The sequence below is a fragment of the Emydura macquarii genome, unplaced genomic scaffold, assembly GCF_026122565.2.
Source record: "Emydura macquarii macquarii isolate MOO-44397 ecotype Brisbane River unplaced genomic scaffold, CSIRO-AGI_Emac_v2 contig_1253, whole genome shotgun sequence".
Classification (NCBI taxonomy): domain Eukaryota; kingdom Metazoa; phylum Chordata; order Testudines; family Chelidae; genus Emydura; species Emydura macquarii.
In genome coordinates, this window is record NW_027131390.1 from 74,334,110 (window position 1) to 74,359,253 (window position 25,144).

General features: G+C 39.9%; 1 protein-coding gene across 1 annotated transcript in view; it reads right to left on the minus strand.

Moving 5' to 3' along the window:
* The window catches only part of RAPGEF4 (Rap guanine nucleotide exchange factor 4), a 205,741-nt gene that overhangs the window by 78,522 nt on the left and 102,075 nt on the right, over positions 1 to 25,144 (minus strand). Inside the window, exons 5-6 of the mRNA XM_067549231.1 lie at positions 23,853 to 23,925; positions 22,743 to 22,807 (exon numbers count right to left, since the gene is read on the minus strand). Coding sequence (XP_067405332.1) covers positions 22,743 to 22,807; positions 23,853 to 23,925 — 138 coding nt within the window. The remainder of the gene's footprint in view (positions 1 to 22,742; positions 22,808 to 23,852; positions 23,926 to 25,144) is intronic.

The following is a 25,144-nucleotide window of genomic DNA, read 5'->3' on the forward strand; positions in this document are numbered from 1 at the left end:
CTACAATGTTAGTAAAAAAAGGTGGTGTGGAACCCCCTTATATGAGGGGTAGAAGGGCTATTGAGCCTGAAGTAAGGCTGTAGACCCAGTGCAAGGTTGATGGATGTCTGTTTTGTTCTTTTAGATGTCTGTTTTTTAACACCAGATGGGATAGACTCTTCCATAGGGCTAACATCTCAGTGATCCAATAGTGCTGCGAACTGAAGGACCACCAAGGGAGACAGCAAGTCAACCAGAATGGGGAAATGGAGGTAAGCGCACGACGAGAAGCTAAGAGAGGTAAGGTGATCTAGTCTCAAAAGCCCACTAACAAAATACTACTTATGTCACTTCCAAAGGTGGAAAACATTGCAAATTCAACTTCCTTAATTATGGTTATATCTGACGACAAGCCTTTGCAAAGGTAGATTAATAAAATGAAACTGGGTTTGTATATTTTTCTCCCATTAATAAGACAATAACATTTCCAAAAGAGTTGGGTTAAGTTATACACATCTTCTTCTTTTAAAAAATAAATCCATCCAAAATAAATTCTGTGAATTTTTCCCCTTATTTTCTGCACAATGTATTTTTGGAGTAGGATCAAAGGCATATTTGATATGGCCTATTTTTTGTTTTGGTGAGAGAAACCAGTAAATAAAGAAATAAATACATGCATACATATATAAAGCAGTTTTTGTTTTAAACTAACCAGATTATTTTTTTCAGATTTTTCAGTTCAGCCACTGAACTGAAAAATCAACTATTAGCTCAGCTCTATTTATGAATGAATAAAAATTGTGGATCCTCAGCAATACAATGCAGAATCAAATAAAGGAATGAGAGAGGAATCATAACTTCTATCCTCAAATGTCAAGGTAGGGAACATGCACTCCAGTTAGGAGAAAATAAAATCCATGGAATCATTTCCACCTTTGACAAGGAATTGGAGTTAAGCATGACATTTGAGATTACCAGCAAGAAAAGAACAAAACCATAGAAGAACCACCTCATGTATGTCTGCTAGTGTCCACAAGTGAGTCAGCAACACCTCATGATCAACAAATGATAGATCTAACAACATCAGCACTGACACCTGATCTTTATCACCACCATGGTCTCCCCCCAAAATATTGGACCCTGCCAAATTTCAAAACTTCATAATAGAAAATTTCCAAAGAGTCCAAAGAATAGAAGAATTAGTGAGGAACTACAACCAGTCTTTGAATACAGCTATACACATTCTAGCATCCAACCAATGCACACACAGATCACCATGGTTCTCAGAAAAGGACCAGTAATTGAAAAAGCAGGAAGGAAGAAAACTTGAGCACTAGTGACAGAAAACCATCTGGTACAACCTCAGACACAAATCATTGCTACAAACTGACGGCTCTGCTACTGAGACAGCAAAATTACACCTCACAGAAATCTTCTGGACCATAAATCACTTCTCATTGTTCAGCATGTTTGTAACCGAAACACCGCAATGACACCCAGAAGGAATAACTAACTATAAACAAAGCAAAAATGAAAATGACTAATTAAAATTGTAAGGATTAGGAATCTGCCATTAACTTGCTGTGTGATCTTAGGCAACTCATGGAACATCTCTTTGCTTCAGTTTCTCCTGCTGTAGAAGAGGCATAATGATACATATCTATCTTCGCAAAGTGCTTGAGAACTATGGTTTAAAAAAAGCTTCTAAGGATAATTATCATTACTTCAAAATCTATTTTTATTGTTGAATCTTAGCAAAATGGTAAAAGTACACAGCATAAATGTTACAAAGTTAATTTAGAGTTTAAACATTGTTTAAAATTTAAGTTTATTAATAGCACAGGTAGGGATATCTGTCCCTTTAAATACTTGAAGTGCAATCAGTGCAGCAAACTTATATTAGAATGTTAAATTAGATATGCATTATTTAGCATTTTGCAGTGTCTCTTTGACAAACCATAACTGTCGTTTTTAACACGATGATTCAGCCATTACCAAAAATGATACTTCACTGCAAATGTCAAAGGGAAAAAAGAATATTGAATATGACCAGTGTACAAAAAACTCGAGACCATAGCTAATGATGTCTTATTTTCCTGTCCTTTTTCTACTTCCCTGCTACAGTGAAACAGCTGCAATAACTACACTCAATGCATTGAATAAAATGTCTCAAAATGCTAACTTCTTCAGAATATCTGGTGCATTCACAGTGGAGGTATGACTATAGTTGTCATGGACAATCTCAGCTAGGAGATGTGATTGGTTTGTCTGCCACAGCATTTGTTTTTAACTTAAGGAAGAATAATTAAACTTTTTTTCACTGTATCTCACTAAAATTCCTGTGTTTTCTTGATCTCTGCAACATTATTATTAATGGTAGATTGGTTTACCTGACACCATTTACATTTCCAAAAGCAACATATGGTACTGAAGATGAAAAATCAGAGTCATAAATAAGGATAAAAGAGGTTTGTTTTTTTTATAAAGAACCATTTCCCAAACATGCTTTGGTTCATAACAAATTTCAAAATATTACCCTGGACAAACTAAAATAAAGCTATTGTTTAACCAGCTAGTGGAAGATTCTTCTTGGGTTCTCAGGACACCCACTACCTATAAACCTCCACCTCCACAAATCACCTCTGTAAGAGGAGTATCTGGGGGGAAGTGGGCCTGGATGAAGCACCCTCATACCCTGGCAATGCCCCAGATGCCAGAACTGCCTCTTGAACCTTAGGCGGGTGGATATAAATTTGAGCAGTCTCATGGTCTGATGCCTGGCTGCACCCAGGACTGACGAGAGGCGGAGTCAAGGGGTGAAATTCTGGACCTATTGAAATCAATGGCAAAACTGCCATTGACTTTACTGGGGCCATGATTGCAATTAAGGTGATGTAAGGACACTTTGTTTCCCAGGCTCTCCCACAATCTTGGCAAGCAAAAACTTCTCCATCTGTAAAATGGGGATAATGATACTCGCCCACCTTTGTCAAGTGTTTTGAGATCTCAGGATGAAAAACACTATTAATTAATCATTGGTGTCAATGATTTCAGTGGGCCAGGATTTCACCTAAGTCTACAGTGACTTTTGCCAAAAAAAAGAAAATTTAATCAAAGTGAGACAGATCCCCTGGGTTTTAAAAGGCAGCAATTGTAACACTGTCTGCTCTCTGCAGAGTAAGTTTTTCATTTAGCAGGCAGGGCAATGCTGGTGTCAGGAGTGAAACTTATATCTCCTTGTGCTATCTTTGGTGAATCCAGGCTCCCCCAGGTTTAGAACAATGATTTTGCTCAGCTTTCATTTGCCAAGTTGTGTGAAATGAAGATAGATAGGTGCATTATACCACCTGAATGTTTCTTCTGCCTCAGATTCCAGCTGTCCTATGTACTCTCATTCCTCTCCTCTGTCAAAGGTAAACTTTACCTTTTTCCTGCAAATATATTCTTTTAAAATAAAACAATCTTTTAAAAAATGAAGCTGAAAAGGAATCTGACTCTCATGATCACTGGTCAAGCCTCATAATACACCTTTTTATGTACAGTAGTTCCAATGATTCTTTACAATAATGTATTGTTTTCCACAGATGTGATAAGAGTTCCCTATACATGAAAATTGTTCTTTGCCTGGAATATTAAACAAAGGAAATAAATCCTATATCAATCACTAGAGAGGACCCCATATTCGGATGAAAAGCTACATATTTCAATGCAATATCTTCTTTCAGCCAGGCATGACTTTTCCGAACAGTACTTTTTTCCTGTTACAATGGCCTGAAAACAAATACTAGGCATGTGGTAAACAGCCACAAAATGAATTCATTATTCTCCTTCAGATCCCTTCTTAAAACTCTCCTTTTCCATGACGCCTATAAAAAACTTGGCAATGGTTAGGTTGCTGGAATGCCAAGACCACTGCCTACTATGTGGACCAATACTGTCTCATTATTTCCTTGTACTCTCCTGTCCGTCTGTATCCCTTAGTTGTCTCTGGCCTTATATTTATATCATCAACTCTTTCAGGCAGGAACTGTCTTGTTGTTCTTTTCTGGTACAACATGTAGCACAGTGAGGTCCTCATGCAAGACTAAGGCTCAGAGGTGCTACTGTAACAAACAAACAGTAAGAAGAAGAAGAAAGCTCTGATTGTCAGAGCTTAGGTAAACTGTAAAGACCTTTCTTTGAATGATCAGATTTGACAGAGAGATAGGAGAGTTAGCCAAAAAAAGACAGCTACCATGGATCTTCCGTACAAATTCTCTCCAGCATCATCATGTATTTCTGCAATGGCTATGTGTACATTAACCGGGGGGGGGGGGGAATCTAATAATACATATTAGTAGAAAAACATCAGATATGACTGATAGGGAGAAATCTTGCTTGTTATAAAACCTCATCACAATTGTGTGGTCAAGAATTTAGTGCTATTGTAAATAAACAATACTAAATAAAACATACTGAACTGGATTAAGTATCTTATCCTCAAAGCAAGTACTGTGAAGACAAGTGTGATTAGCATGAAATTGAATTTATAATGATATGTATAAAATTAGTAAATGCTGTGATGTCCTATATTTAATAAGTTCGCCAATCAATGTATTGACTTTATGCCAGTAAAGATATTTGAAATTAAATTATTAGAAATGGATGTGTATTAAAATGTATAGTTTGCCTTACTGGTTACAGGAATACCAATAACACTGGAATAATCACTGAGTTTAACTGCATCTGTTTAAGAGGTGGTATTTATTGTGAGACGGACACACAAGAGCTGGAGGTACATGAGGGCAAACAGTAAAAATACTGAATGTATTTCACTTGGTTTTGAACACAAGTATCTATTGTTCAGAATTTCAGTTCAAGTTACCTCTTACCTAGTGAGTGACTGGCACAACTCTGAATACACAGTAATCTGTTTCCATTTTTAAACTGAACTCTTTTTTGATAAATGAGGAAAATTTGGCTCCAAAAATGTGCTCAACGCAAGAACTTCTAATCCAGCAGCAATACAGACAGATCAATAACAGTATAATATCTGACCTTTTTCACTCACTATTATTCCATTAAATCTCACTACAACCTTAGCAAGTTTCTGAAGAATGTGGCTTTGTCTTACCTCTCCCAAAACCTAAAAAAAACTTTATAAATTTTGTCCGTCTGGCTTTCAAGAATTTCACAAAAACAACGAGAGTCCTATAGCACTTTAAAGACTAACAAATTTAATTTCTGCAGGCATAAGCTTTCGTGGGCTGTAACCCACTTTGTCAGATGTAAGGAAAGCCCATGAAAGCTTATGCCTGCAGAATTTAAATTTGTTAGTCTTTAAAGTGCTACAGGACTCTCATTGTTTTTGCTGTATACAGACTAACATGGCTACCCCTCTGAAGAATTTCACAGCATCACATCTGTTCTTATTCGATAGTTAATAAAATATAATCCTTGTCTCTCCTGATCCTGCTTAATCTCAGTGTTAACTTTAGTGTCATTGTTGACTGTGTTGTTCCATGCGACTGGAATTCTGTTCATTCTCCCTCTGAGACATTTTCTCCCTCTTTGAATCTAACCTTAACCTTTCTTAGTTTATGATTCTTTTTTAAGAGAATAATGTTGTGGTAATGTACATGAAGGATGCTAGATAAAACATACTGGATTGGATTAAGCGTCTTATCCTCAGAGCAAATACTGAAGACAAACAGTTAATGTCTTGTTGTCCCAGATGTGAAGTTTAAATTAGTGCAATCTAAAACAGCTTAAGTGAAAATATTGAATGCAGATGAAATATTTGCAACTAACTCATAAATCTAAAAATCATAATTCTTGCAACACTGCACTAGACAATCCCTCTAATTACAATGCATACTTGAGAGACTATCATGAAGTAGCATGATGCCTCATCCAAAAGGAGTCTCTGGTGCAGCAGACTCCAATATTACTATGGAAAAGAATGAGTATATATTGCCACGGATTCACAGACTTTCTAAGCAGTAATACATGTTGTTATCTGCCCCAGAGAGCTTGCATTCTAAAATAGATGAGCCAAATACACACACACACACACACACACACACACACACACACACACACACACACACACACACACACACAGAGCAGTTCAAGGACTGAGTTTTATAAAATGAATGGTGCTGAGAAACTAACAAACAGATTCCTTTTTAATATCGATATTGCTGATATTTAGAGATTCTAGCACAGTAGCCTCCTGGTCCTCCCCTGCAATTTGCATGCATATATTTGGAGCATGAGGCTGTCCTTATACTGTGCTAGACTGCTGGAGAGCTGTTGCTGAAACTTTCAAGTAAAAGATGAGTTAGAAACCCTATTTCTAGGGCAGGCTTTTATGATCTGGCCTACAATCAAGTTTTTGTGACATTCTCCCACCTTTGCTGTAGTATCAATACAGCTCTGCTGGTATCAGCAGTGGTTAGTGCAGATAATTAACCAATTTATTTTTTACCAGCATGTCATCTAGACCTGCTCTGAACAGGATTAGACAACACAAAGGTAAAAACATCTTTTCCCAGATCTACATGAGTACTACACCAACAATGGGAAAAAAATTCACAAAAACCTGAATCAAGACACAGCCAAAGAGACTGTGTGACATTATCAAGGGTACAGTCTGGACTGATGGACAGCTGTGTCCCCTCAATTCTCCAGCCTGGGGTGCCTTCTACTCTGCTTCATTGTGAAAGCAACCGCTCCTGGTCTCCTCACACATAGCCTCCAGTACGTAAATCATTCCCTGCTATACTGTATGAGTGTTATAGCTAGTCACTCATGGATTACACTGCAGGGCAACAACAGCAAACTCCCAGTCCCAGACTTCCCCCCAGAAACGTGCATCTTGTATTGCCCAGCACCCTCCTGGATAATACAAACTCATATAAAGTCTGTCACTTATTAACACAAAATGATATGCACAAATCTTTTTATTCCAGATGGAGTTTCCCCAAACACTTCAAGCCGAACACATTGGTTTAGATAAAACAACAAAACAAATCTATTAACTACAGAAAGATAGATTTTAAGTGACTACAAGTAATGAGGCATACAAGGCAGAATTGGTTACAAGGAAATAAAAGGTAAAATGCAACTAACACCTAACTTAACAAGTTAAGTGAATACAAGGGAAAGGTCTCTCTGACCACATGTTCCAGCAATTTTACGGGCTGAACCTCTTTCATTTCGGATCTCTTCCCCAGTCCAGTGCTGCTTCCTTTGTTCTTCAGGGTTGATGAACTCTTATAACCCTGTCTCCTGTGCAAGAATCATCTTCAGCTGACATTCAGGAGACAGAAAAATCTGTGAGACCAGGAACCTTAAACTGTTTTTTTTTTTTTTTGTCAAAATGTAGATTTTTCCCCCCACACCATCTCTCCTGCCAAAGAGTGGCCATTTAATCAGGTGATGGTCCATTTGATCTCGTTGACACCTGGCTGAGGCGTCGGCTAGTCTTTTGTCTCTGGACAACTTGTTTGTGACTGTCCTCCAGAACATGTTGGAACATGTCCCAATATTATTACACAGTGGAATCTTATATCTTTACTTACAATGTTGCCACACATATTTTACCAGGACAATAATGATCAGCAAATCAGTTTTCAGATGATACTTTACACAGTATGCTTTATACAAAATTTAACATAGTCTTGTAAAAGGGGTGAACACAGGGATACAGACTGTCACAGACTGATATTATGCTGTTTAACCTGCTATTTAGCAGCAACTTGCAATGGTTTTGTCCTCTGGTTGCTGGAGGCTTGACAAAAGGATTTTCTGTTCCTAAAAATCCTCCTTTAGTTGAAGTGTACTTTTAGATCCAAGAGTTGCTTCAAATCCCAACATGAATATGGTGATGGTGAATTTACTGTAGTTTTATCTGATTAAAGGGGACAGATTTAATGGTGGTTTGTACTCCCATAAATTTGCTATGATATAAAGAGCCGAGGGGCTTTCAGAAGCTGCTACACAGAAAAACACATCAGAAGACAGAAGTGATGAAAAAGGCATTCTTCTTACTCTTTCTCAGATTTACACCTGATTCATTAGCAGCTTCAAAGAGTGAGGAATGATTAAACACTATTTTGTGGTTTGCAGTGGTTTAGTCAAAGTTCAGTTTTGTTCTCTCTCCTTTAAGCTACTCCATCCTCTTTTCCTTCCCCGTTACAATTTAAGGTAATGGTACATCCTTATTTAGGGCTTGATTCGCCAGGGGGGCCAAGTGCCTCCTACAGAGCTGTACCATTGCTTTAAACTATTAAAAAAAAGACCTGTTTTTGTGAGATGAAAACGTATATTACAGTAACCCCAAGTTAGTACTGTACTGTTATACAATAACTGGTGTTGGGAACATGACTTCTTCCTTTATCGCTTTTGTTCTGGAATCAAATGCATTCCTTTCACTTCTGTATTTGCAAACTCATGTACATATGTGAATTTATATTTTCTCACTAACAGATATCTTCAATTTAATCTTCAATTCACTAATGATGAAGCCCCAACACAGACATCAAACACATTATGGCTCTCATGTCAAACTTTCCTCCTGACAGAAACTTACAAAAAGAATAAATAAAGAAATCATAAATCTTTAAAAACATGAATAGCACTTTACCATCACTAGAAATAATAGGCTAAAACTACAACAGCTGTGTCAGACATCTGACACTTTTGATTCAGAATTTTTCTCATAGGTAGCAGTGAAAATATTCTTGAGGGTGGGGGCAGGGTTGAGCCTGTCCCCACATATTCCACAGAGGCAGCTCTTGTTCTGGAGGACTTCCCGTGCTGGCCCATTGACACTCACTGTTCACAGATTTCGAGGAGCTCTCCAAGGCATCACTTGACGTGCGTGTCCGCACGCAAGCGGGGCCCACCCCCTGCAATGCCCTGCCCCTTTTCTGGCCCTTGCCCCCCTGGATGTGGGGCCTCAATCTCCCCCCTCCCCACTCATCACCTCAGGATCTCATCCCCTTCCTCCGGGACTCCCTTTCTCCCCCCACCACTTCACCTCAGGATCCCCACCTTCTCCCAGGACTCTCTCCAGTCCCAGTGAACCTTCCCAGGAAGTGCTGCTCAGGAGTCAGTGCCACCTGCCAGGAATCCAATGCACAGGTGGGGACCTCACCCCACTATGCCTTTCTCCCTTCCTGACCCTAGTGTCGCTGGATGGGAGGCTTCACCTGCCAAGATGGGATGTGTGTGGGTTGTAGTGTGGCTCAGAAAATAGATTTGGGAAGGCCCCTTCTACCCTAACCGTCGACTACCTAGGATTGTTTTAAATGAATGTCACAGATAGAACAAAAACGACATTATTTCTGAGTTTGTACAGGAAAATAGGGTCCTGGTTCTTGACTAGGTCTCACCGGCACTATGGTAATACAAATAAAGAAAATAATAATAATATCACTTCACAGTCTCCTGCCCCCACATACTTAATTATTAGTCCATCAAATGATAAAGGACATACAGATGAAGAAGGGTCTCAACAGTTTCTACGTCAGTGTAATGATTATTCACTGGCTCAGGACTACATTAATTTTATGGAATATAAATTCCAGAATGTAAGTACATTACTTGTAAGACAGCTAGTCAAAATGGTCTGCTGGAGATGAAATGATTGACTATAAGAAATCTGATTTTAAGATCCTGGATTCATTTTTCTGTCAAACTTGAGATTATAATTACAACATTCAAGAAACTCATTTTTCTGTTTCAAATATAAGTGTGAAATATGTTACTTGTGTACACCTGACACGTCTGAAGACTGGACCCTTGAGAAGGACGACCCTTTTTCTCACTGTAATCACCTGCTCTCTTTTCCTGCCTTTCAACTGTAAGAGCTAAATTGAGCACATGTGCATGTCTTTATGGGTTGTGATGTGTAACAGGGTGGCTTACCCTGTGGGGTTGGAGAGTTTACGTCTAAGCCAACCCTAATTATGGAGTGAGGCCCACCTGAAGGGAATTAGGAAATTTCCTATAAAGAGCAAGAGGTGACTGCAGTGAAAGGGAAAGGGGAAGGGCAGGGAGCTACAGCTATGTGACGTGACAGGACACTTCAGGGAGAAAAAGGGCTTCTGCAGGAAAAAGATACCAGAGAGGCTGGAGGCTAAAACTCCATGAGCAGCAGGCTCCTGGTGAGTTGGAAACCCTGATTGTGTTTAGGACTGGACATCAGAGCCTCATGAGGAAGAGCTGAAAGGACTGGCTAGGAGATCAGATCCGGCTGGAAGAAGAGCCCAATGGGGGAAGAAAACGTCAGAGCTATGTATGGACTTTTTCTTTGTGAAATGAACTTTCAGTTTGGGGCTTTGGGTTGTTCTAAACTGGTTCTGGTATCAAACTAGCCCCAAGTAGGGGTACTGTTAACCAGAGAAAGCCTCTGTGAGTTCTTCAAGGGCCCTGAAGAGAGGAAAAACAAAGGTAGATTGTCCTGGTGAGGAGGGGCCACTCGGTAAGCAGCAGTCTGTTATGTGATGGAATTACATGGTGAAGTATCAAGAGTCACCAAATGTGATTCTGTTTTACATCTTATCAGATTCTGCCCTCACCAGCCCTGACAGGTAATGGGAGCATGTCATGTTTTCCAAAACAGACTCAAATGGGAGTGATGGTAAACTATTTGTGTATTCAAGGAACTCATCACAATAAGCGGTATTTCACAAAGTCATATTTACCTTACTGTGGGCAAGGAATTTTTAAAAATGTTAGGCCATAACCCTAGCACATGCACAACCAGAGGAAAGGGGACAGAAAAAAAAGAATGCCAATACATCCCTGTTCCCTTTTCTCCACATAACCCCCGTTACCTGTACAACTGCAGATCGGTAGAATGAGCTGCAAAGTGCCAAGTTGATTGGTGTTGAGTATTCTCTATCTGAATTGTACTCAGTATTGCAAATCCCAAAAGTTCAAAATCATGAGATTTTTTTTAAAAAAAACAAAAACAAAAAAAGACTTAAATGATTGGGTTTCTTTTCCCCCTGCCATCTAATTTTTGAACTCCTTCTGCCCACTCCCAATGCACCCTGGACATTTACAGCAGTGTTGCCAGCTCTCACAGATTTATAGCTGCAGGAGTTCTCACTAATGGACTCAGATGAGACCAGGGCTCCATTGTGATACACTGTACATACAGAGAGTAAGAGGTAGTCCCTTCCCCAAAGAACCTACAATCTAGCGTTAAGCATGGTGGTGAGTTTGGGGTATGGGCGCTGGAAAAGGGATGCTCCAAACTCATCTAGTGTAAGAATCACCCCCCCCCCCTTTTTTTTTTTTTTTTTAATTCCTGCTGGGCTGGATTCAGATTGGTAACTTAGATTATTGAGAGAAAAAACTCTGTTGCTCACTAGTAGGGACTTGAGGCATCCAGTCCCCCTGCCTGTCTATATCCATCTGTTGTTCTTAAACTCAGATTGCAAGCTCTTTGTGGCAGGGACCATCTTTTTGTTCTGTGTTTGTACAGTGCCTAGCACAATGGGGCCCTGGTCCTTGACTTGGGCTTCTCGGAATTAGGATAATGCAAATAAGTAGCAATAAAGTACTGATGTAACACCTTTGAAAATGCAGCATGCTTCTTGGAAAGATAAGTTCATTAAATCAAGTTCTGACCGTTTTTGACGCTTACACAGTGTCTTCCACACTCTGAACACACAAGCTCTCAGACTCACTCTGTCAGCAACACCCATTTTAAAAGGACTGCTCCGATTAACCAAACCCAAACAATAAAAATGCAACAGTAAAACAAAATGTTAACACAATGTCAAAAATAGACTGTATTGCAATATGAAATTAGTCCTGCAATTACTGTAGGAGTATTACATTAACTTCTATATAAATATGTGCATTTCTTTTCACTGCTATATAGCAGGGTCTGACTTCTCAACCACAGACCTCTTCCACTTCATTTTACAGGAATAATTAGAAGGTGGCATGCATTTATCCTCTTCGTGGACAGCCTGTATAGGGAGCTGCAGCACACACCCCCTACTCAGCTATCTGTGAGACAGCAGAGATCAGTATTGATGGTTCTCTCCCTGACTCTGCGAGCAGATATAGGTCTAGGGATTACAGACAGCACAGCCAAATCTAACAGTGGGTCATCTGGGGCGGGACTGAAACCAGAACTCCTGAATGTAAAAGCATGACTTGCTACTATTGAGCTAAAGAGTCAGATCACTCAGAGGTGATTCATGCTATTTGTGGTCTAGCTGCTGAAGGGTCACACTGCATTAGTGTGAATTACAGAAGCACCAAATGTGAGATACTCCTTTTAGAAACCTGCATAGCAAAATGTAAGAGTTGGCTCTGTTATATTAATATCTGGTTTCTATTCTCAGCTCTGCCTGAAATGAACTCTGTTCTCTCAGCTAGGGTATGACACTTTAGCTCATACTGAAAGACACAAATATTAACACCTGGCATTAAAACTCATGGAGTTTAGTTCACCATCCACTAGGCTATGAGAAGGAGAGGAGCAAAGGGAAGTCTCTCTCTCTCCCTCCTCCCATAACTCTGGGATGGCTGGAACGTTTTGCATCATTACAAAAACTACCTGCAGCCAGGACCAAAATCATATTATTCATGATAAATTCACAAGCTGACAATGTTGTATACTCCCAACAAACCTACAGAGGTTCCCCCAAAAAGTTAATACTGGCAAGTCATTACTAATGCAGGCATTTCTCCCTCTTCAGAGAGGAAATCCTCAGCAACGGCAGAGTTAGCAGGTTGGGCCCTGCCAGGGGGGCTCCAAAGGAGCTGTGCTATCAGGGAGCCAGAGGGAGGGCAGAGGCATAGGGCCTCCACACAGATGACCCATCCTTCCAATGGATCCCCATAGAACTTGCGATGGGTGTGGGGTTCAAGGGTTACACCACTCCTTGTTCATGCGAGTGGGAGTGGAGGGGATAAATTCTGCCAGCAGATCCCCAAGGGAATGAAAGAAGGGAAACAATCAGATAGCCATTCAGTTTCCCGTTCTCTACATGGGTTTTTCCTGCATAGAGGACAATCTGGACCTATAATCCTGTATTACAAATGCAAAGGAAGGTTTATTTATCTTAAATCACATAATTAAAAAGACACGGCCAAATGTTACTCTTATTTAAACCAGTGTGCTTCCAGAGTAACTCCACTGATTTCATGCCAGGGATGAATTTGTCCCATTGTATCTGAGAAGAGCAATTGCGTGCAATCCTATCTATCTAGGTCAGTGATTCCCAAACCAGGGGAGCACTTGCTGGTGATCCCAGGGTGTTGCCTCTTCTCCTTATTTCCCGCAGACAAGGGGGGAGGGAAACAGTTGAGAGGGGAAAGATAAAATGAAAAGCAAAATACGATAGTATGATTACTTTTCTTCCAAAAGGACAATACCCGTGTAGCACTAAAGACGGATAAAAATATATCTATACTTTCCCAGGTTACTTTTTCATGTGTGAACAACTAGCTGCCCCAGGGATGTTTCAAAATTGTGAATGGGAGGTGAGGCGGTCACAAGACCATCTCTCTTTTTGTGGCCCACACTATAAAAAGCTTGGCAACCAGTTTTAGGTGCTTATATTACATCTCGCTGTGGTAGCCGAAGGCATAGACAAAATAAGACAAGTAGTTCATCTCCCCATCTCTCATCAGTCTCACTCTTGCTGTGGATAGCGCCATTGTTCCTGTGGAGTACAGCCTTGGGAGAAAGTCCTGATTGTAGAAGGAGAAGTGATCTTTCAGATTCCAACTCATGGGAAGATTTTGAAGGTCAGGACTATGACCTTGAACTAGATTGGGTATTTGATGAGGAGACAATTTAATGACTATTAACATCCATGTTGGTTAGCTGACATGCTGTTGCATTCTGGGCCAGCCTGTGTTTTTTCAAAGCTTGCATTCATTCCTGGGTATAGTATTAATTAAGTAACAACCAATAATTAATCCTGCAAGTGTCAACAGGATGGAATACCACAGTCAGCTCGGTGTCGGTCACATTAGAGCTCAGTCTCCTGATTAGCTTGCAAAGAGAAGTTGTTCATGGCAGCCATTACTATTGAGGTCTGCAGGATGAGTGAGGAGTGCAGAAGGACCCCATCACCACACTTTTCTGATGATGGGTCAGTTGAATTGGATGACCAGTGATGAAAGGGTGCTATATAGTTCTTAGAAGCACCTCTCTTTTCCCACCATGATCATGTTTTTCTTGCCTGGGTTCATTTTCAGCCAGCTGCTTTTCATTCACACGCTGATTTCACGTATGTTTTGGGACAAGTGGCTTCAACATCTGACGTTAAGGAAATGTAGAACTGTGTGTCATCTGCATATTGCTGACATTTGAGTCTCCCCTAGTGACTCTCTAATAATTTAGCTTATGTAAGACATGTTTATGTAAAACTGCAGCCTTTCTAACTATTTCGTTTATGTAAAGAGAGATCTGGCGACATATAAAGACCTGCACGTTTTTCAAGATTAAGTTTATTACTAATGTATAAAAATGCATTTGTCACAGATGCCTTCACATCTCACACCCTAGTATTTATTCTCTCTCCCACCATATGCTGCCATCAGTCTGACTCACTGACAGTTACTATACTCACTCACACCATCTTTAGAACAGCCACATTGCTATGGGGAATCTGATAATTATTGAACCCAAAGCATTTCTGCATAGTGCAAAAAGAAGAACGTAGACATCTAAGCAAATTTTATTTTCATACATTTGATAATGGATGCCAAAGTATTATAGCAGGCACTAGAAACAACTATTATAGTTAGGGTCGCACAAAAATACTATTTAGAAATCATTATGTAAAGTGCTATGCAACAGTTTTTAAATAGAAAACACATAACTGTTATCTTTGCTATTCTATGTTAACAGCTGTGGCGAGGTAGGCCTGTTTGGCTCTGTGAGTCTGTGCTCCCCTCGGCTATGCCGATGGTGGGAGAGGGAGGGGCCAGCCCCACCCTCTACCCTGGGCTCCAACCCAGGGCCCCTGCGAGGAGTAGCCTCAAACAGCTTAATCCATGGGCTACTACCTTCCCTGGGTTGCTTGTCCGTGGCCCCCGTTTGTAATCCTCCTTCAGGCTTTTGGGGCCGGCGTTCCCCGGCCTTGCCTGGATGGGCTTCTCCTTAACTCCCGTGGCTGGGTGCTTTCGCAACACCCACACTAGCTCCAAGCCTTGTGGCAGCTCTGCTCCGCTGCACTCCTCCACTAGCTCCACACCATGTAGCAGCTGTACTCTGCTCTGCTCCACTCAACTACCTCTCATCTGCCCCTGCCTGCCTGAAACAGACTTTTCCCTGCTGTGGCAAGCTCCTTAATTGGCTTCAGGTGACCCAATTAACCTGGAGTAACCTTGGCTGTGTTACCCAGGGAACAGGGATTTGGTAAGCCTTGGGCTAATATATATGCCTTCAGAGGCATGCCTTTCCCTCGGCGCAGCGCTAGTGGGACGTGGGGAATGTGCACACCCAGCTCTTCTGCCACGACTACACTCGGGGGGCCAGCCAGCGGAGGGATGCGGAGATAGAGCAGCTGGAGCGGGAGGTTTTAGCAGTGGAGAGGCGTCTGGCCGCCAACCCTGAGGACCCGTCCCTCTGCGGAGCATGCCAGGAGAAGCGGGAGGAGCTCCGGGCCCTCAAAGACCTTCGGGCAAAAAAAAAAAAAAAAAAGGCACCCTGCTATAGCCGTCAGAGCTGGCCCTGTCACACAGTGTATAGGATTTTGGCACACAGCCCAAGAGAGGTTAGGACTTATAACAATGCATACACAGTGCAAGACGCTTACACAAACCATGTAAGCGAAGAACATGAACACGCACTAGGGAACTTTTAGTATGCTCCAGCAGGATCTACACAGGCCAGTCAGCACACACCACATTGGTGCACTTTAGAATTAACACCCCTCTAGAGCGCATTGCCACTCCAGGTAGACAAAATCATAGAAAATCAATTCAATCCAAACTACAACACACAAATCTCATTCAAATGCCACACTTTCCAAAAAACTCTCTATCATCGCCTCTACCACACTTCATATACTCTTTTACTATAAACCCGGTATTTCACAGTAGTGTCAAAATTCTCCATAAGTATTCTCTAGGATTTGTTAACCTGTTTGATATGTTAAAAGGTAAGCTTTCTCCTCAGGAATTTGGGAATGGTAATTTGAGATACAGTGTGGAGTTATTGTGCCTACCACTACTATGGTTATTATGGTTATTTGCATGATTATTATTGGTATGCCATATAGGCTATTCAATATTGTATTCTGGTGAATTTTAAAGATAGCTTTGTAAACAGTACATTTTACTTATTTTAAAGGGGCTATAGCTACCAATAAGTGCTTAAAATTGAAATAAATTAATATTAATTTGGCAGCTTATTTAGAAAATACTATCACTTAAATGACTAATACTCAGATTACACTTTTTCTTTCTACCAAAAGATCTTTTAGATATTTTTATTAAATATATCTAGGGCTGACAAAACACCAAATACTGCTTTCCCACACTACTCCAATTATTTGAATGGACCAAATTTTGCACAGTTACACCAATTTAGAGCCTTGATCCAGCAAGGCACTTAAGCACATGGCTAGCTTTAAGCACTTGAGAAGTCATATGGGACTATAGCCAAAAAACCAGAAATGCTATAATTTATTAAAGACAGACAATAATTTTAAATTGTATTATATCAAATAAATCAAGGAGCAAACAAAAAGAACTTCGAAGTATGAGCATATTTTGTAAAGGTCTTATTAAGAAAAATGTCCTCAAATGAAAGAATTTTTGCTAAAATTACACACTGCAGGATTTGAACTCATTATCTTTGAAAGAAAAAGCAGACATTTTAGCCATTCTGCTATTTAGACATTACTTAATGTTACAGGTATTTAAAGGTATTACTTTGACCACCAGAGGGAGCTATGATGTTATTTTAATACAGCAGAACTAGAAAGCAAATATATATATGGGAATATATTAAAAATAGAACATAACAGCTAGTGAGTTCAAACAAAAAATACTCCCTAGCTCATGTCAAGAGCTACAGAACATGTACGCAAAAAGTCATGTTAATTACACCTAATTTATTGTGTATATAGATTCATCAGCAAAAGCAGTGACAAGAAGAAAAACGAAGAATAAGAACTTTCCTACTTTTGGGGTATACATTTTTCCATAAATAAGGCACATATTAAATTATTTTTTCTATGTAATGTTAGCGGGATTAGGCTGTACCAAAACAAAAACAATGTGTCAATGTTATTGTCTAAGGTTAGAATTTATATTTTTAAGGGGTCCCATGGAAAAAATAACATGTGATCATATAATTAAAGACTGTAACATAATGCATACAAACAAGAGGGTCCAATTAAAGTTGCATAGGCAGTCTTAATTCTGACATTTACTAACTTTTAAGGGCTTGACGTTAATGTTCTTTTAACATAGTTTTTTAGGTTTAATTTCCTAATTCAAAAATAAATGCCTCCCCCACCCAGATATTCCAGCATTTGAAACCATATTGATCGCCAGCATAGGACATCAGCAGCGTTGAGATCTTTAGGTCCGAAGCATCGATTTCTACAACATGAACTAACAGAGTAAATGGTAGCAGTTGCAGGCTGCAACTAGAGGAGGATGAGACACATGCTTTGCCAGAGGGTTTCACAGCTATTTGCTGACAGGAAAAGAATGCAAAGACTAAGGACTTCTGGGTTCATTTCCAGGTTCTGCTGGAGAGTGGTTTAGAGACTTATGCCCGTTGCCTGGGTCTTTCTCTGCTCCTATCCACTTCTGCCATCCTGCCTTCTTCCCCCTACTCTCTTGGTCCTGCAACTCCCTCTTCCCCTGTCTCCATAACCCCCTGGGAATAATCAGCCAGCTTCTTCCTTCTCCTTCTCACTGCCTGGATCACAGCAGGGGATGCAATGAGAGCATAGAAGAGACAGTCTTCCTCCTCTCAGTTCCAGTGTCTGGCTCAGAAGCTTCTACCAGCTGAGAGAAACAACTGAAGGGAAAGGCTTGTTCAGTTCCTGCAGCCCTGAGCTGGCACATGTTGAGTCACTGTGTGTACATGGTGCATGTGCAGAATGAAGCATGCCCAATGCAGATGGGATCTTTGGAGAATTTAGCTGTCAAGCTGTAACAAATCTCTCTATCAAGGATGTGCCAACTGATATTTTTCAGAGGCTTATAACTTTGGTAAATTGTTAGGTGGATGAAAAAAGGCACATTCCTGATGCCAGGACGACCCTCACTGCTTTTCAAGTCCCTGCTCTAAAGCATGGAGGTACTAGAGTATCTCCAGGAAAAGACTAAAAAAATGTTAACATGGACAAACAACATATTTTTCCCAAACCTCATTCTCAGAATGGCCAAACCAATTTAGATGAAACTTTAAGCCTCAGGCAGACAACCTGGCCTGGAAAATTTCAACTCAAAAAGTTAAAGATTAGAAAAATTATAAGCAACTAAAAACAGGGTCCCATGAAGGAAAGTGTCAGGCAACCTTAAATACAGGCATGGCTCACAACTCCACCTGTAATATATGTGCATGTACATACCATTTAATCTATAAATACACACACAATCAGGACTCTACTGTGTTAATATTCTTCAGTAACTTTTCTAAAATGTATCTGAGATGATCACTGATTCTGTCATTTAGCTTGGAAGGTCAAGCTAAACTACTAGACCTAGGGTTTATCTAGATCTTGTTCTATAAGAATTTTCAAAACTATTTCAAGAGACGCTATCATACAATTATTAATCTTAACTAACCCAACAGAAAAAATTTGTTCTTTTCTCTAATGTAAGACAGCCTAGAATTGATTGTTTCCATTCCCCAAAATGTAACCGATGACATTAACACAATCATTTCATATTTTGTTTCAATTATTTTATGCTCAGTTTAATTGTGACTTTGTATTAAATGATGTGCACTAAAGTAACCCCAAATGCAAATGAATTCCTGTTTGGTACCAGAAAATCACTTTGCAGCTTTCTTCAGATAGAAACACATTTTTGATGGATTTTAATTGAACCAGGAATACCAAACACTTCCATATGGTGGTAAACTTGCAAGGCATACATTAGAAGAAAAATCTTAAGTTACTCATCAAAAAAGAAATAGGTGACAAGAGAAAAAAATTAAGCTATGAACATACAGCTCAAATAATTAGATGGTGAATATGGAAAATCATCTATTCTAGGGCTATTAAAAGAATTAACAAACTGAATAAGAGATGAATATATTTCATACTTAAAGAGCAGAATACATTCTATTAATTTGAAGCAAACTTATGAGCCATGTGAAAAGATTTGTGAATTATTTACATGAAAAATTAAAACAAGCAAGTTCTATGAAAATAATAAAAACAAAATATTCAGAAATATATCAGTATAATCAGAGTTATAGAAATTCACTAACCTAGTAGCTGTTCAAGTGGCTCTGCATTACCCAAAGATTCACCTACACAGGGGACACCTACACCTTCACACCCCAGATCAGTGCAAAGCTATCCCCAACACAGCTGAGAATTTAGACCTGCAGGCAAATCTTCCTGCTCAATCAAATCTTTAATTGATACCAAGCTTTGAGAATGGTACGAGTTGCACAGGTACTATGGTTCTTGATATAGTTCATAAATGCATATATAAATACATTTGACATGCAGTAAACTAAACATTTGTGTATTTACTTTTTTACTTAAGGTAAATAAAAGGAAGCATGGCCTTATGGCAAAAGCATACAACTATGAGTCATGAGCTATTATATTCTATATAGGTTCTTAAACCACACTCATCACCTTAGTATCTGAGCACCTTTCAGTAGTGCACTAAGCAATGTGACTAACATGTCTCATGTTTGTTCTCTCATCATCTCCCAGGAAGAGAATTGTATGTCCAGTAGAGTGTTTTGTTTTGGAATGTTTCTAAATATATACATGTGTTGCTATATGTTTGTCAGAAAAGTCAAGATCAAAGAAAGGCTCCTTGCACTCAGAGAAGAAGGTGATATAATTTGTGATGGTCCTTGGTTCCTTGACCTTGCACAGATGAGCTTAACCTTTATTGTAGAAAGTTACATTGTGCCAGAGAAATAAAAATGTTGACCATATTCTTCATCCAAGAGCTGTGGTTGATATTTTAGATAATCTGGACCCAGGCCATTGAGCTTGATTTGACATTCTATGGGAAGCCAGTGTAGTGTGTGGAGGACTGGTTTGATGTGTTCACAGTAGTCTGTATTGCTGAGGAGAGTAGCTGCCGCATTCTTGGCCAATTGGAATTTCCTAAGTGCTTGAGGTGGGGTATACAAACCCCACATTGAGCAAGAGAGGGTTAAGGAGCTGCTCTGAGCTCAGCTAGCCCCAGCCTGCCACACCTGCAAGAGATACACAGACTGGAGGAGGAATTAAACAGAACAGCTTATTTGGGGGCAGGCCAGGGAAGAGAGCAGACCTGCAACTCACAGTTCCTGAGAGAAGAGCTGAGGAAAGGCAGCATCTCTCCCGAAAACTGCCTGAGGGAAGGGAGGACCTGTTGCAGATACACCCTGGGGGTAGGCATTCCCCCTGTCTCTCATATGGACTCTGTTTGAATTAATTTCCCTTGTTTTGTTTATGGACTACCCCAGCAGGGGAGAGATTGGGAACTGACCTAGCAGAGAGCAAAACCACCAGACACCACGAGGGGTGCCAAGCAGTGAGCTGACCTCCTGCACATCTCCTCGCCACAGACAGCAAACTATAGACAATCATGGGGTGGTAGGAAGAGACCCAGGGAAGGCAGCCATAAAGCTTCCCGTTTGTCAGACCTTCGATAGTCCTCATAGGACCCTATGCCGGATCCCAGAGAAGTGTGAGGGTCTGGGCTCCCCATCCAAACCCCACCTCCTCATTTTGAAGGGCCTAAGCCCAGACCACTAGGCAATGCTCCCCACAGCGAAGGCCATCACGGTGCTGAAGACTTCATGCTCAGGTATATTGTATTGCTATAGACCAGCCAAGAGGTGACATAGGCATGCATAACTGAGACCAGAATGTGATGGTGTCTCCTAGCCAACCATAGATGATAGAACGCATTAGTAAGAGATGCCGCTATGTGACACCTTAGCATCAGTAAGGAATCCATGAGCATGCCTAAGTTGTGGAATGAACTGACCAATTGTGGATGTGTACTTTCAACCAAAGGCCAACTGCACCATGGCTGCAAACCTTCCAAATGCTTTCCTTTGCCTACCAGCATCATCTGTGTCTTGCTTGGGTTCAGTTTCAGCAGCTGATCTCATCCATGAGCTCATCTCATCCAAGCACTGGGCAGTCTTGGTGGTAGTGGTATGTCCATATGTGGTGAATATAGGTAGATATGTGTGACATCTGCATATTGCTGGCATAGGACAGGAGAGAGAATCGATCCTTGTGGGCTCTACTACTTCATGTCGACATTGCTACTGACTTCCTGTGTTGTCTCAAGCACATCACTTAGCCTCTCTGTGCCTGGGTTTCCTCATTTGTAGTATGGAGATGATCATGCCTCAGAGAGGTGTTGTAACAATTAATAAATGTTTTCAGAAAGCTTTTAGAATGGAAGGTGCTATCAAAATGCGTAGGATTACTATTATTAAATTCATGGAAGTGTTTATTTTCATGCAGGATAAGGCTGGGTCAGGAAATGTTATGTAGTTAGTGAATAAAAGAGTGGAGAAAGGAACTGCGTATACGGTAGTAGCTGTATGCTTAATAAAGGCTAAAAGGCATGATTAAGAAAGGTCACTATCTCTGAGGAAGTGGGACAGGCAGACAGGGAGAAGTGGAAGTGAATAAGTAAGAACAAATGGTTCACTTTTACAATCAGTTATATTCACATTAATGGAATGGGATAAAGCATTCTTTTGCTTATCTGCTGTCAAGAGATGTTTTCAATGTCAATTTAAATTCCTTTATCTTTTTAAAGACATAAAATGCATCATTTTAAACTACTACACCTAGAAAGAAAAATATCCAAGCAACGCTATATATCACTGGAATTCTCCCACCCATGCCACAGAGACCCCCGGAGGAACAGGCGTGAACTGTAAGGACACTGATACTACTGTTATTTCTTCCTGCTATTGTGGTTATTTTAAACCCAGACAGCATTTCTCATAAATTATCATCTGTGTATTCCAATTGGTTAGTATGAAGGCAGAGAAGACTTTCTGAAAGGGAATTGGGATTAAAGCTATTCTGTGCAGATAAGGTAAAATTCAGCCCTGTGCAAAGGCACAGTACAAAGCTATGCATCATGTAAAGACCCCCTTAAGCCCTTGAAATAGGTCTGAATTGGGACTATAACGGTGCACTGGCTTGCACCAGCCTTCTGCACAGGGATGCATTTCACACACACACACACCCACACACTCTCATCCCAGTGACTTTCTTATACAGATGAGCCCCAGATGCGAAGTTCCGATCCAGGCACAAGCTTTTGCCAAGTTCAACAATAGCTGAGTATTTTTGAGACAACATTGACTTTTTTTATGTGCTGATCCTGGACCAGCAATGAGAGGGAGAAAAATTCAGCCACTGCTCTTTGATCCTGAAAAAACTAAAGCTCACTTGTAGCCTGGGATTATCCACGTGCATAAAGCTACACATCTGTTTTAAGCCTTTGCAGTCTGGGACCTTCCATCCCTCCCCTTCTTACTGTTTTCCCAATTTAATGCCATTTTTATTCTTTTTTATTTTCAAAGTAGTGAAAAATGATGCGTGATTTACCTTATTACAGTTTTTAGATACTGGACAAAGAGCATTGCTAGACATATTCTCCTTGTCAGGCATCCCTAAAAGAAAACAGGGAATACATCAATACAGCATATTGTACATTCTCTAAATATTAAAGCATCCATTCATGAAAGTAATACACAATTAGGAGAGTCTTAGCAGTTCGATTACATGTGCATTTACCTGTGAGGTTTAGTAGTTGGAGTAAGTTTGATCCACATTATTCAGAAATCAAAAATGTACTTCCTATCTGTGTATGAAATCTATGAAGGTGAAACTCCCATTAAGAACAATCCTACATGTATCAGCAGGTTAAGCAGACCTCCTACAATTTTAAGATTTAGAGACTGTTTATGGGCATTTGGGTGGGCACACATGAAACTCAGATATTTTATGCCCAGGGATTACAGTGTTTTAATATTTATAAACAAAAATAGCACTGTCCATGACAACCTATTTTATTTTAAAACATATTATGTAATATAACATTGGTATGTGTTTCTTTAGAGAAATTTTCTGTGTTCAGATGTCACATGAATACCATGGAATGAAGCAATGAGCACTGCAGGTGCAACAAATATACCACATGTATATAAACATACTGGTCAACATTTGCAGATATGAGCAACTAAAGTTAGACATCCTACATCCGTATTTAGGCATCTAAATAAAAGTCCCTGATTTTCAGAAGTGCTGAGCATCTACAGCTCCCAAAGACTTCATTTTGATATAGATGCTTAAGTATTGATTTCAGTACCTAGATAGGCACAGTAGTTTGAAAGTTTTGCCCTCAGCACTTAGCACAAAAACTGAATGCAGTTCTCAAATTGAATGGTGTGTAGTAGGTAGTTATGCCATACTATCCCCCCACTACTCAGTGCCATCAGCTGAAAAAAAAGGGGTAGGTAAATGAAGAAGTTGGGACACATACACACACACACACAAAGCAATAGTTATGGTGGACACTGACTGACACACACCACTTCCTATCTACACTAAGAAAGATCATGTATCACAATTCTTAAAGAGAACAAAACTCCAATATCTAAAGAGGAGGGATTTTTTAAACTAATTTCCAATTTTTTTTTGTTTTGTTTTACTTACTGTCATTGTTAGAGCCAGTTTCCATAACACCATAAGGAGGAGCCAGAAGTCCTGACATATACTGGCGATATTTCTGAAAGACAGAGATAAATTCACTAAGATACAGATATACATTCCATTAGTTGGGTGATGTGATGTTTGCATTCATGAGGTCTGCTCTCTTGTGCTTCACGTGCACTTGAACTGTGTATTAATGGGCCAGTAAGATATGCCCTTTCATATCTTAATGCTATAATAAACGTTTTATCATTTAAAACACTGCTTGCTCCTTAGATCTGCATTCATTGCACTGTCTTTATCAAAAGTCATAATGCATTTCCACTCACCTCCCTCCGAACCTACCCAGAATGTATGATTTTGGGCTCCAGCATAAGTTGATATAGTACACAGAAATGTGATATATGAACATTGATGCACCTTTTTGTAAGGCTTGCTTGAAATTAAACCACACTTAACAAGCTGTTTTATCTTAGAGGGAGGAAGGCAGGCCACTAAGTAAGAACATAAGAATGGCTATACTGGGCCAGACGAATGGTCCATCTAATCCAATATCCTGTCTTCTAACCATGGCCAGCGCCAGAACATTCAGTGGGAGTGAACAGAACAGGGCACTATATTGAGTGATCCACCCTTGTCATCCAGTCCCAGCTTCTAGCAGTCAGATATTTAGGAACTCCCAGAGCATAGGGTTGTGTCCCTGACTGTCTTGGCTGATAGCCAATGATGGACCTATGCTCCATGAACTTATCTAATTCTTTTTTGAACTCTGTTATACTTTTGGCCTGCACAACATCCCCTGGCAACAAGTTCCACAGGTTGACTGTGTGTTGTATGAAGAATTAATATAGTGTACATCAGTAAGAATTTTTGTACTTCATATTATTATCTTGCCTGCAGTTTCTGGACTAGACAGTTTAAAATATAGGTTCTAACAAATTGTAAATTCAAGGTGACAATTCCGAACTATTTAGTCCATCACATTAAATAAACAGAGATTTCCAAAACCACAAAAGCATTATACACACACAGTAATACACTTTTTCAACGTTTAAATGGTAGCAACAGCCTAAACTTTGGATTTACGAAAATAACGTCCATTACATCACTATAAACTATATAATCGTAACTGGTGTACAGTAATTGATATTGTTCTTCACTGAATACTAGTACAGTGCAGACATGATCAATAACACTCAAAGTTTATGTAACTTGCTGTCTAGAATTTAAATAACTCCCCACTAACCTGGGAAATAATACTATGAGAACAATTGTCCTATTTAATATAAAAACAT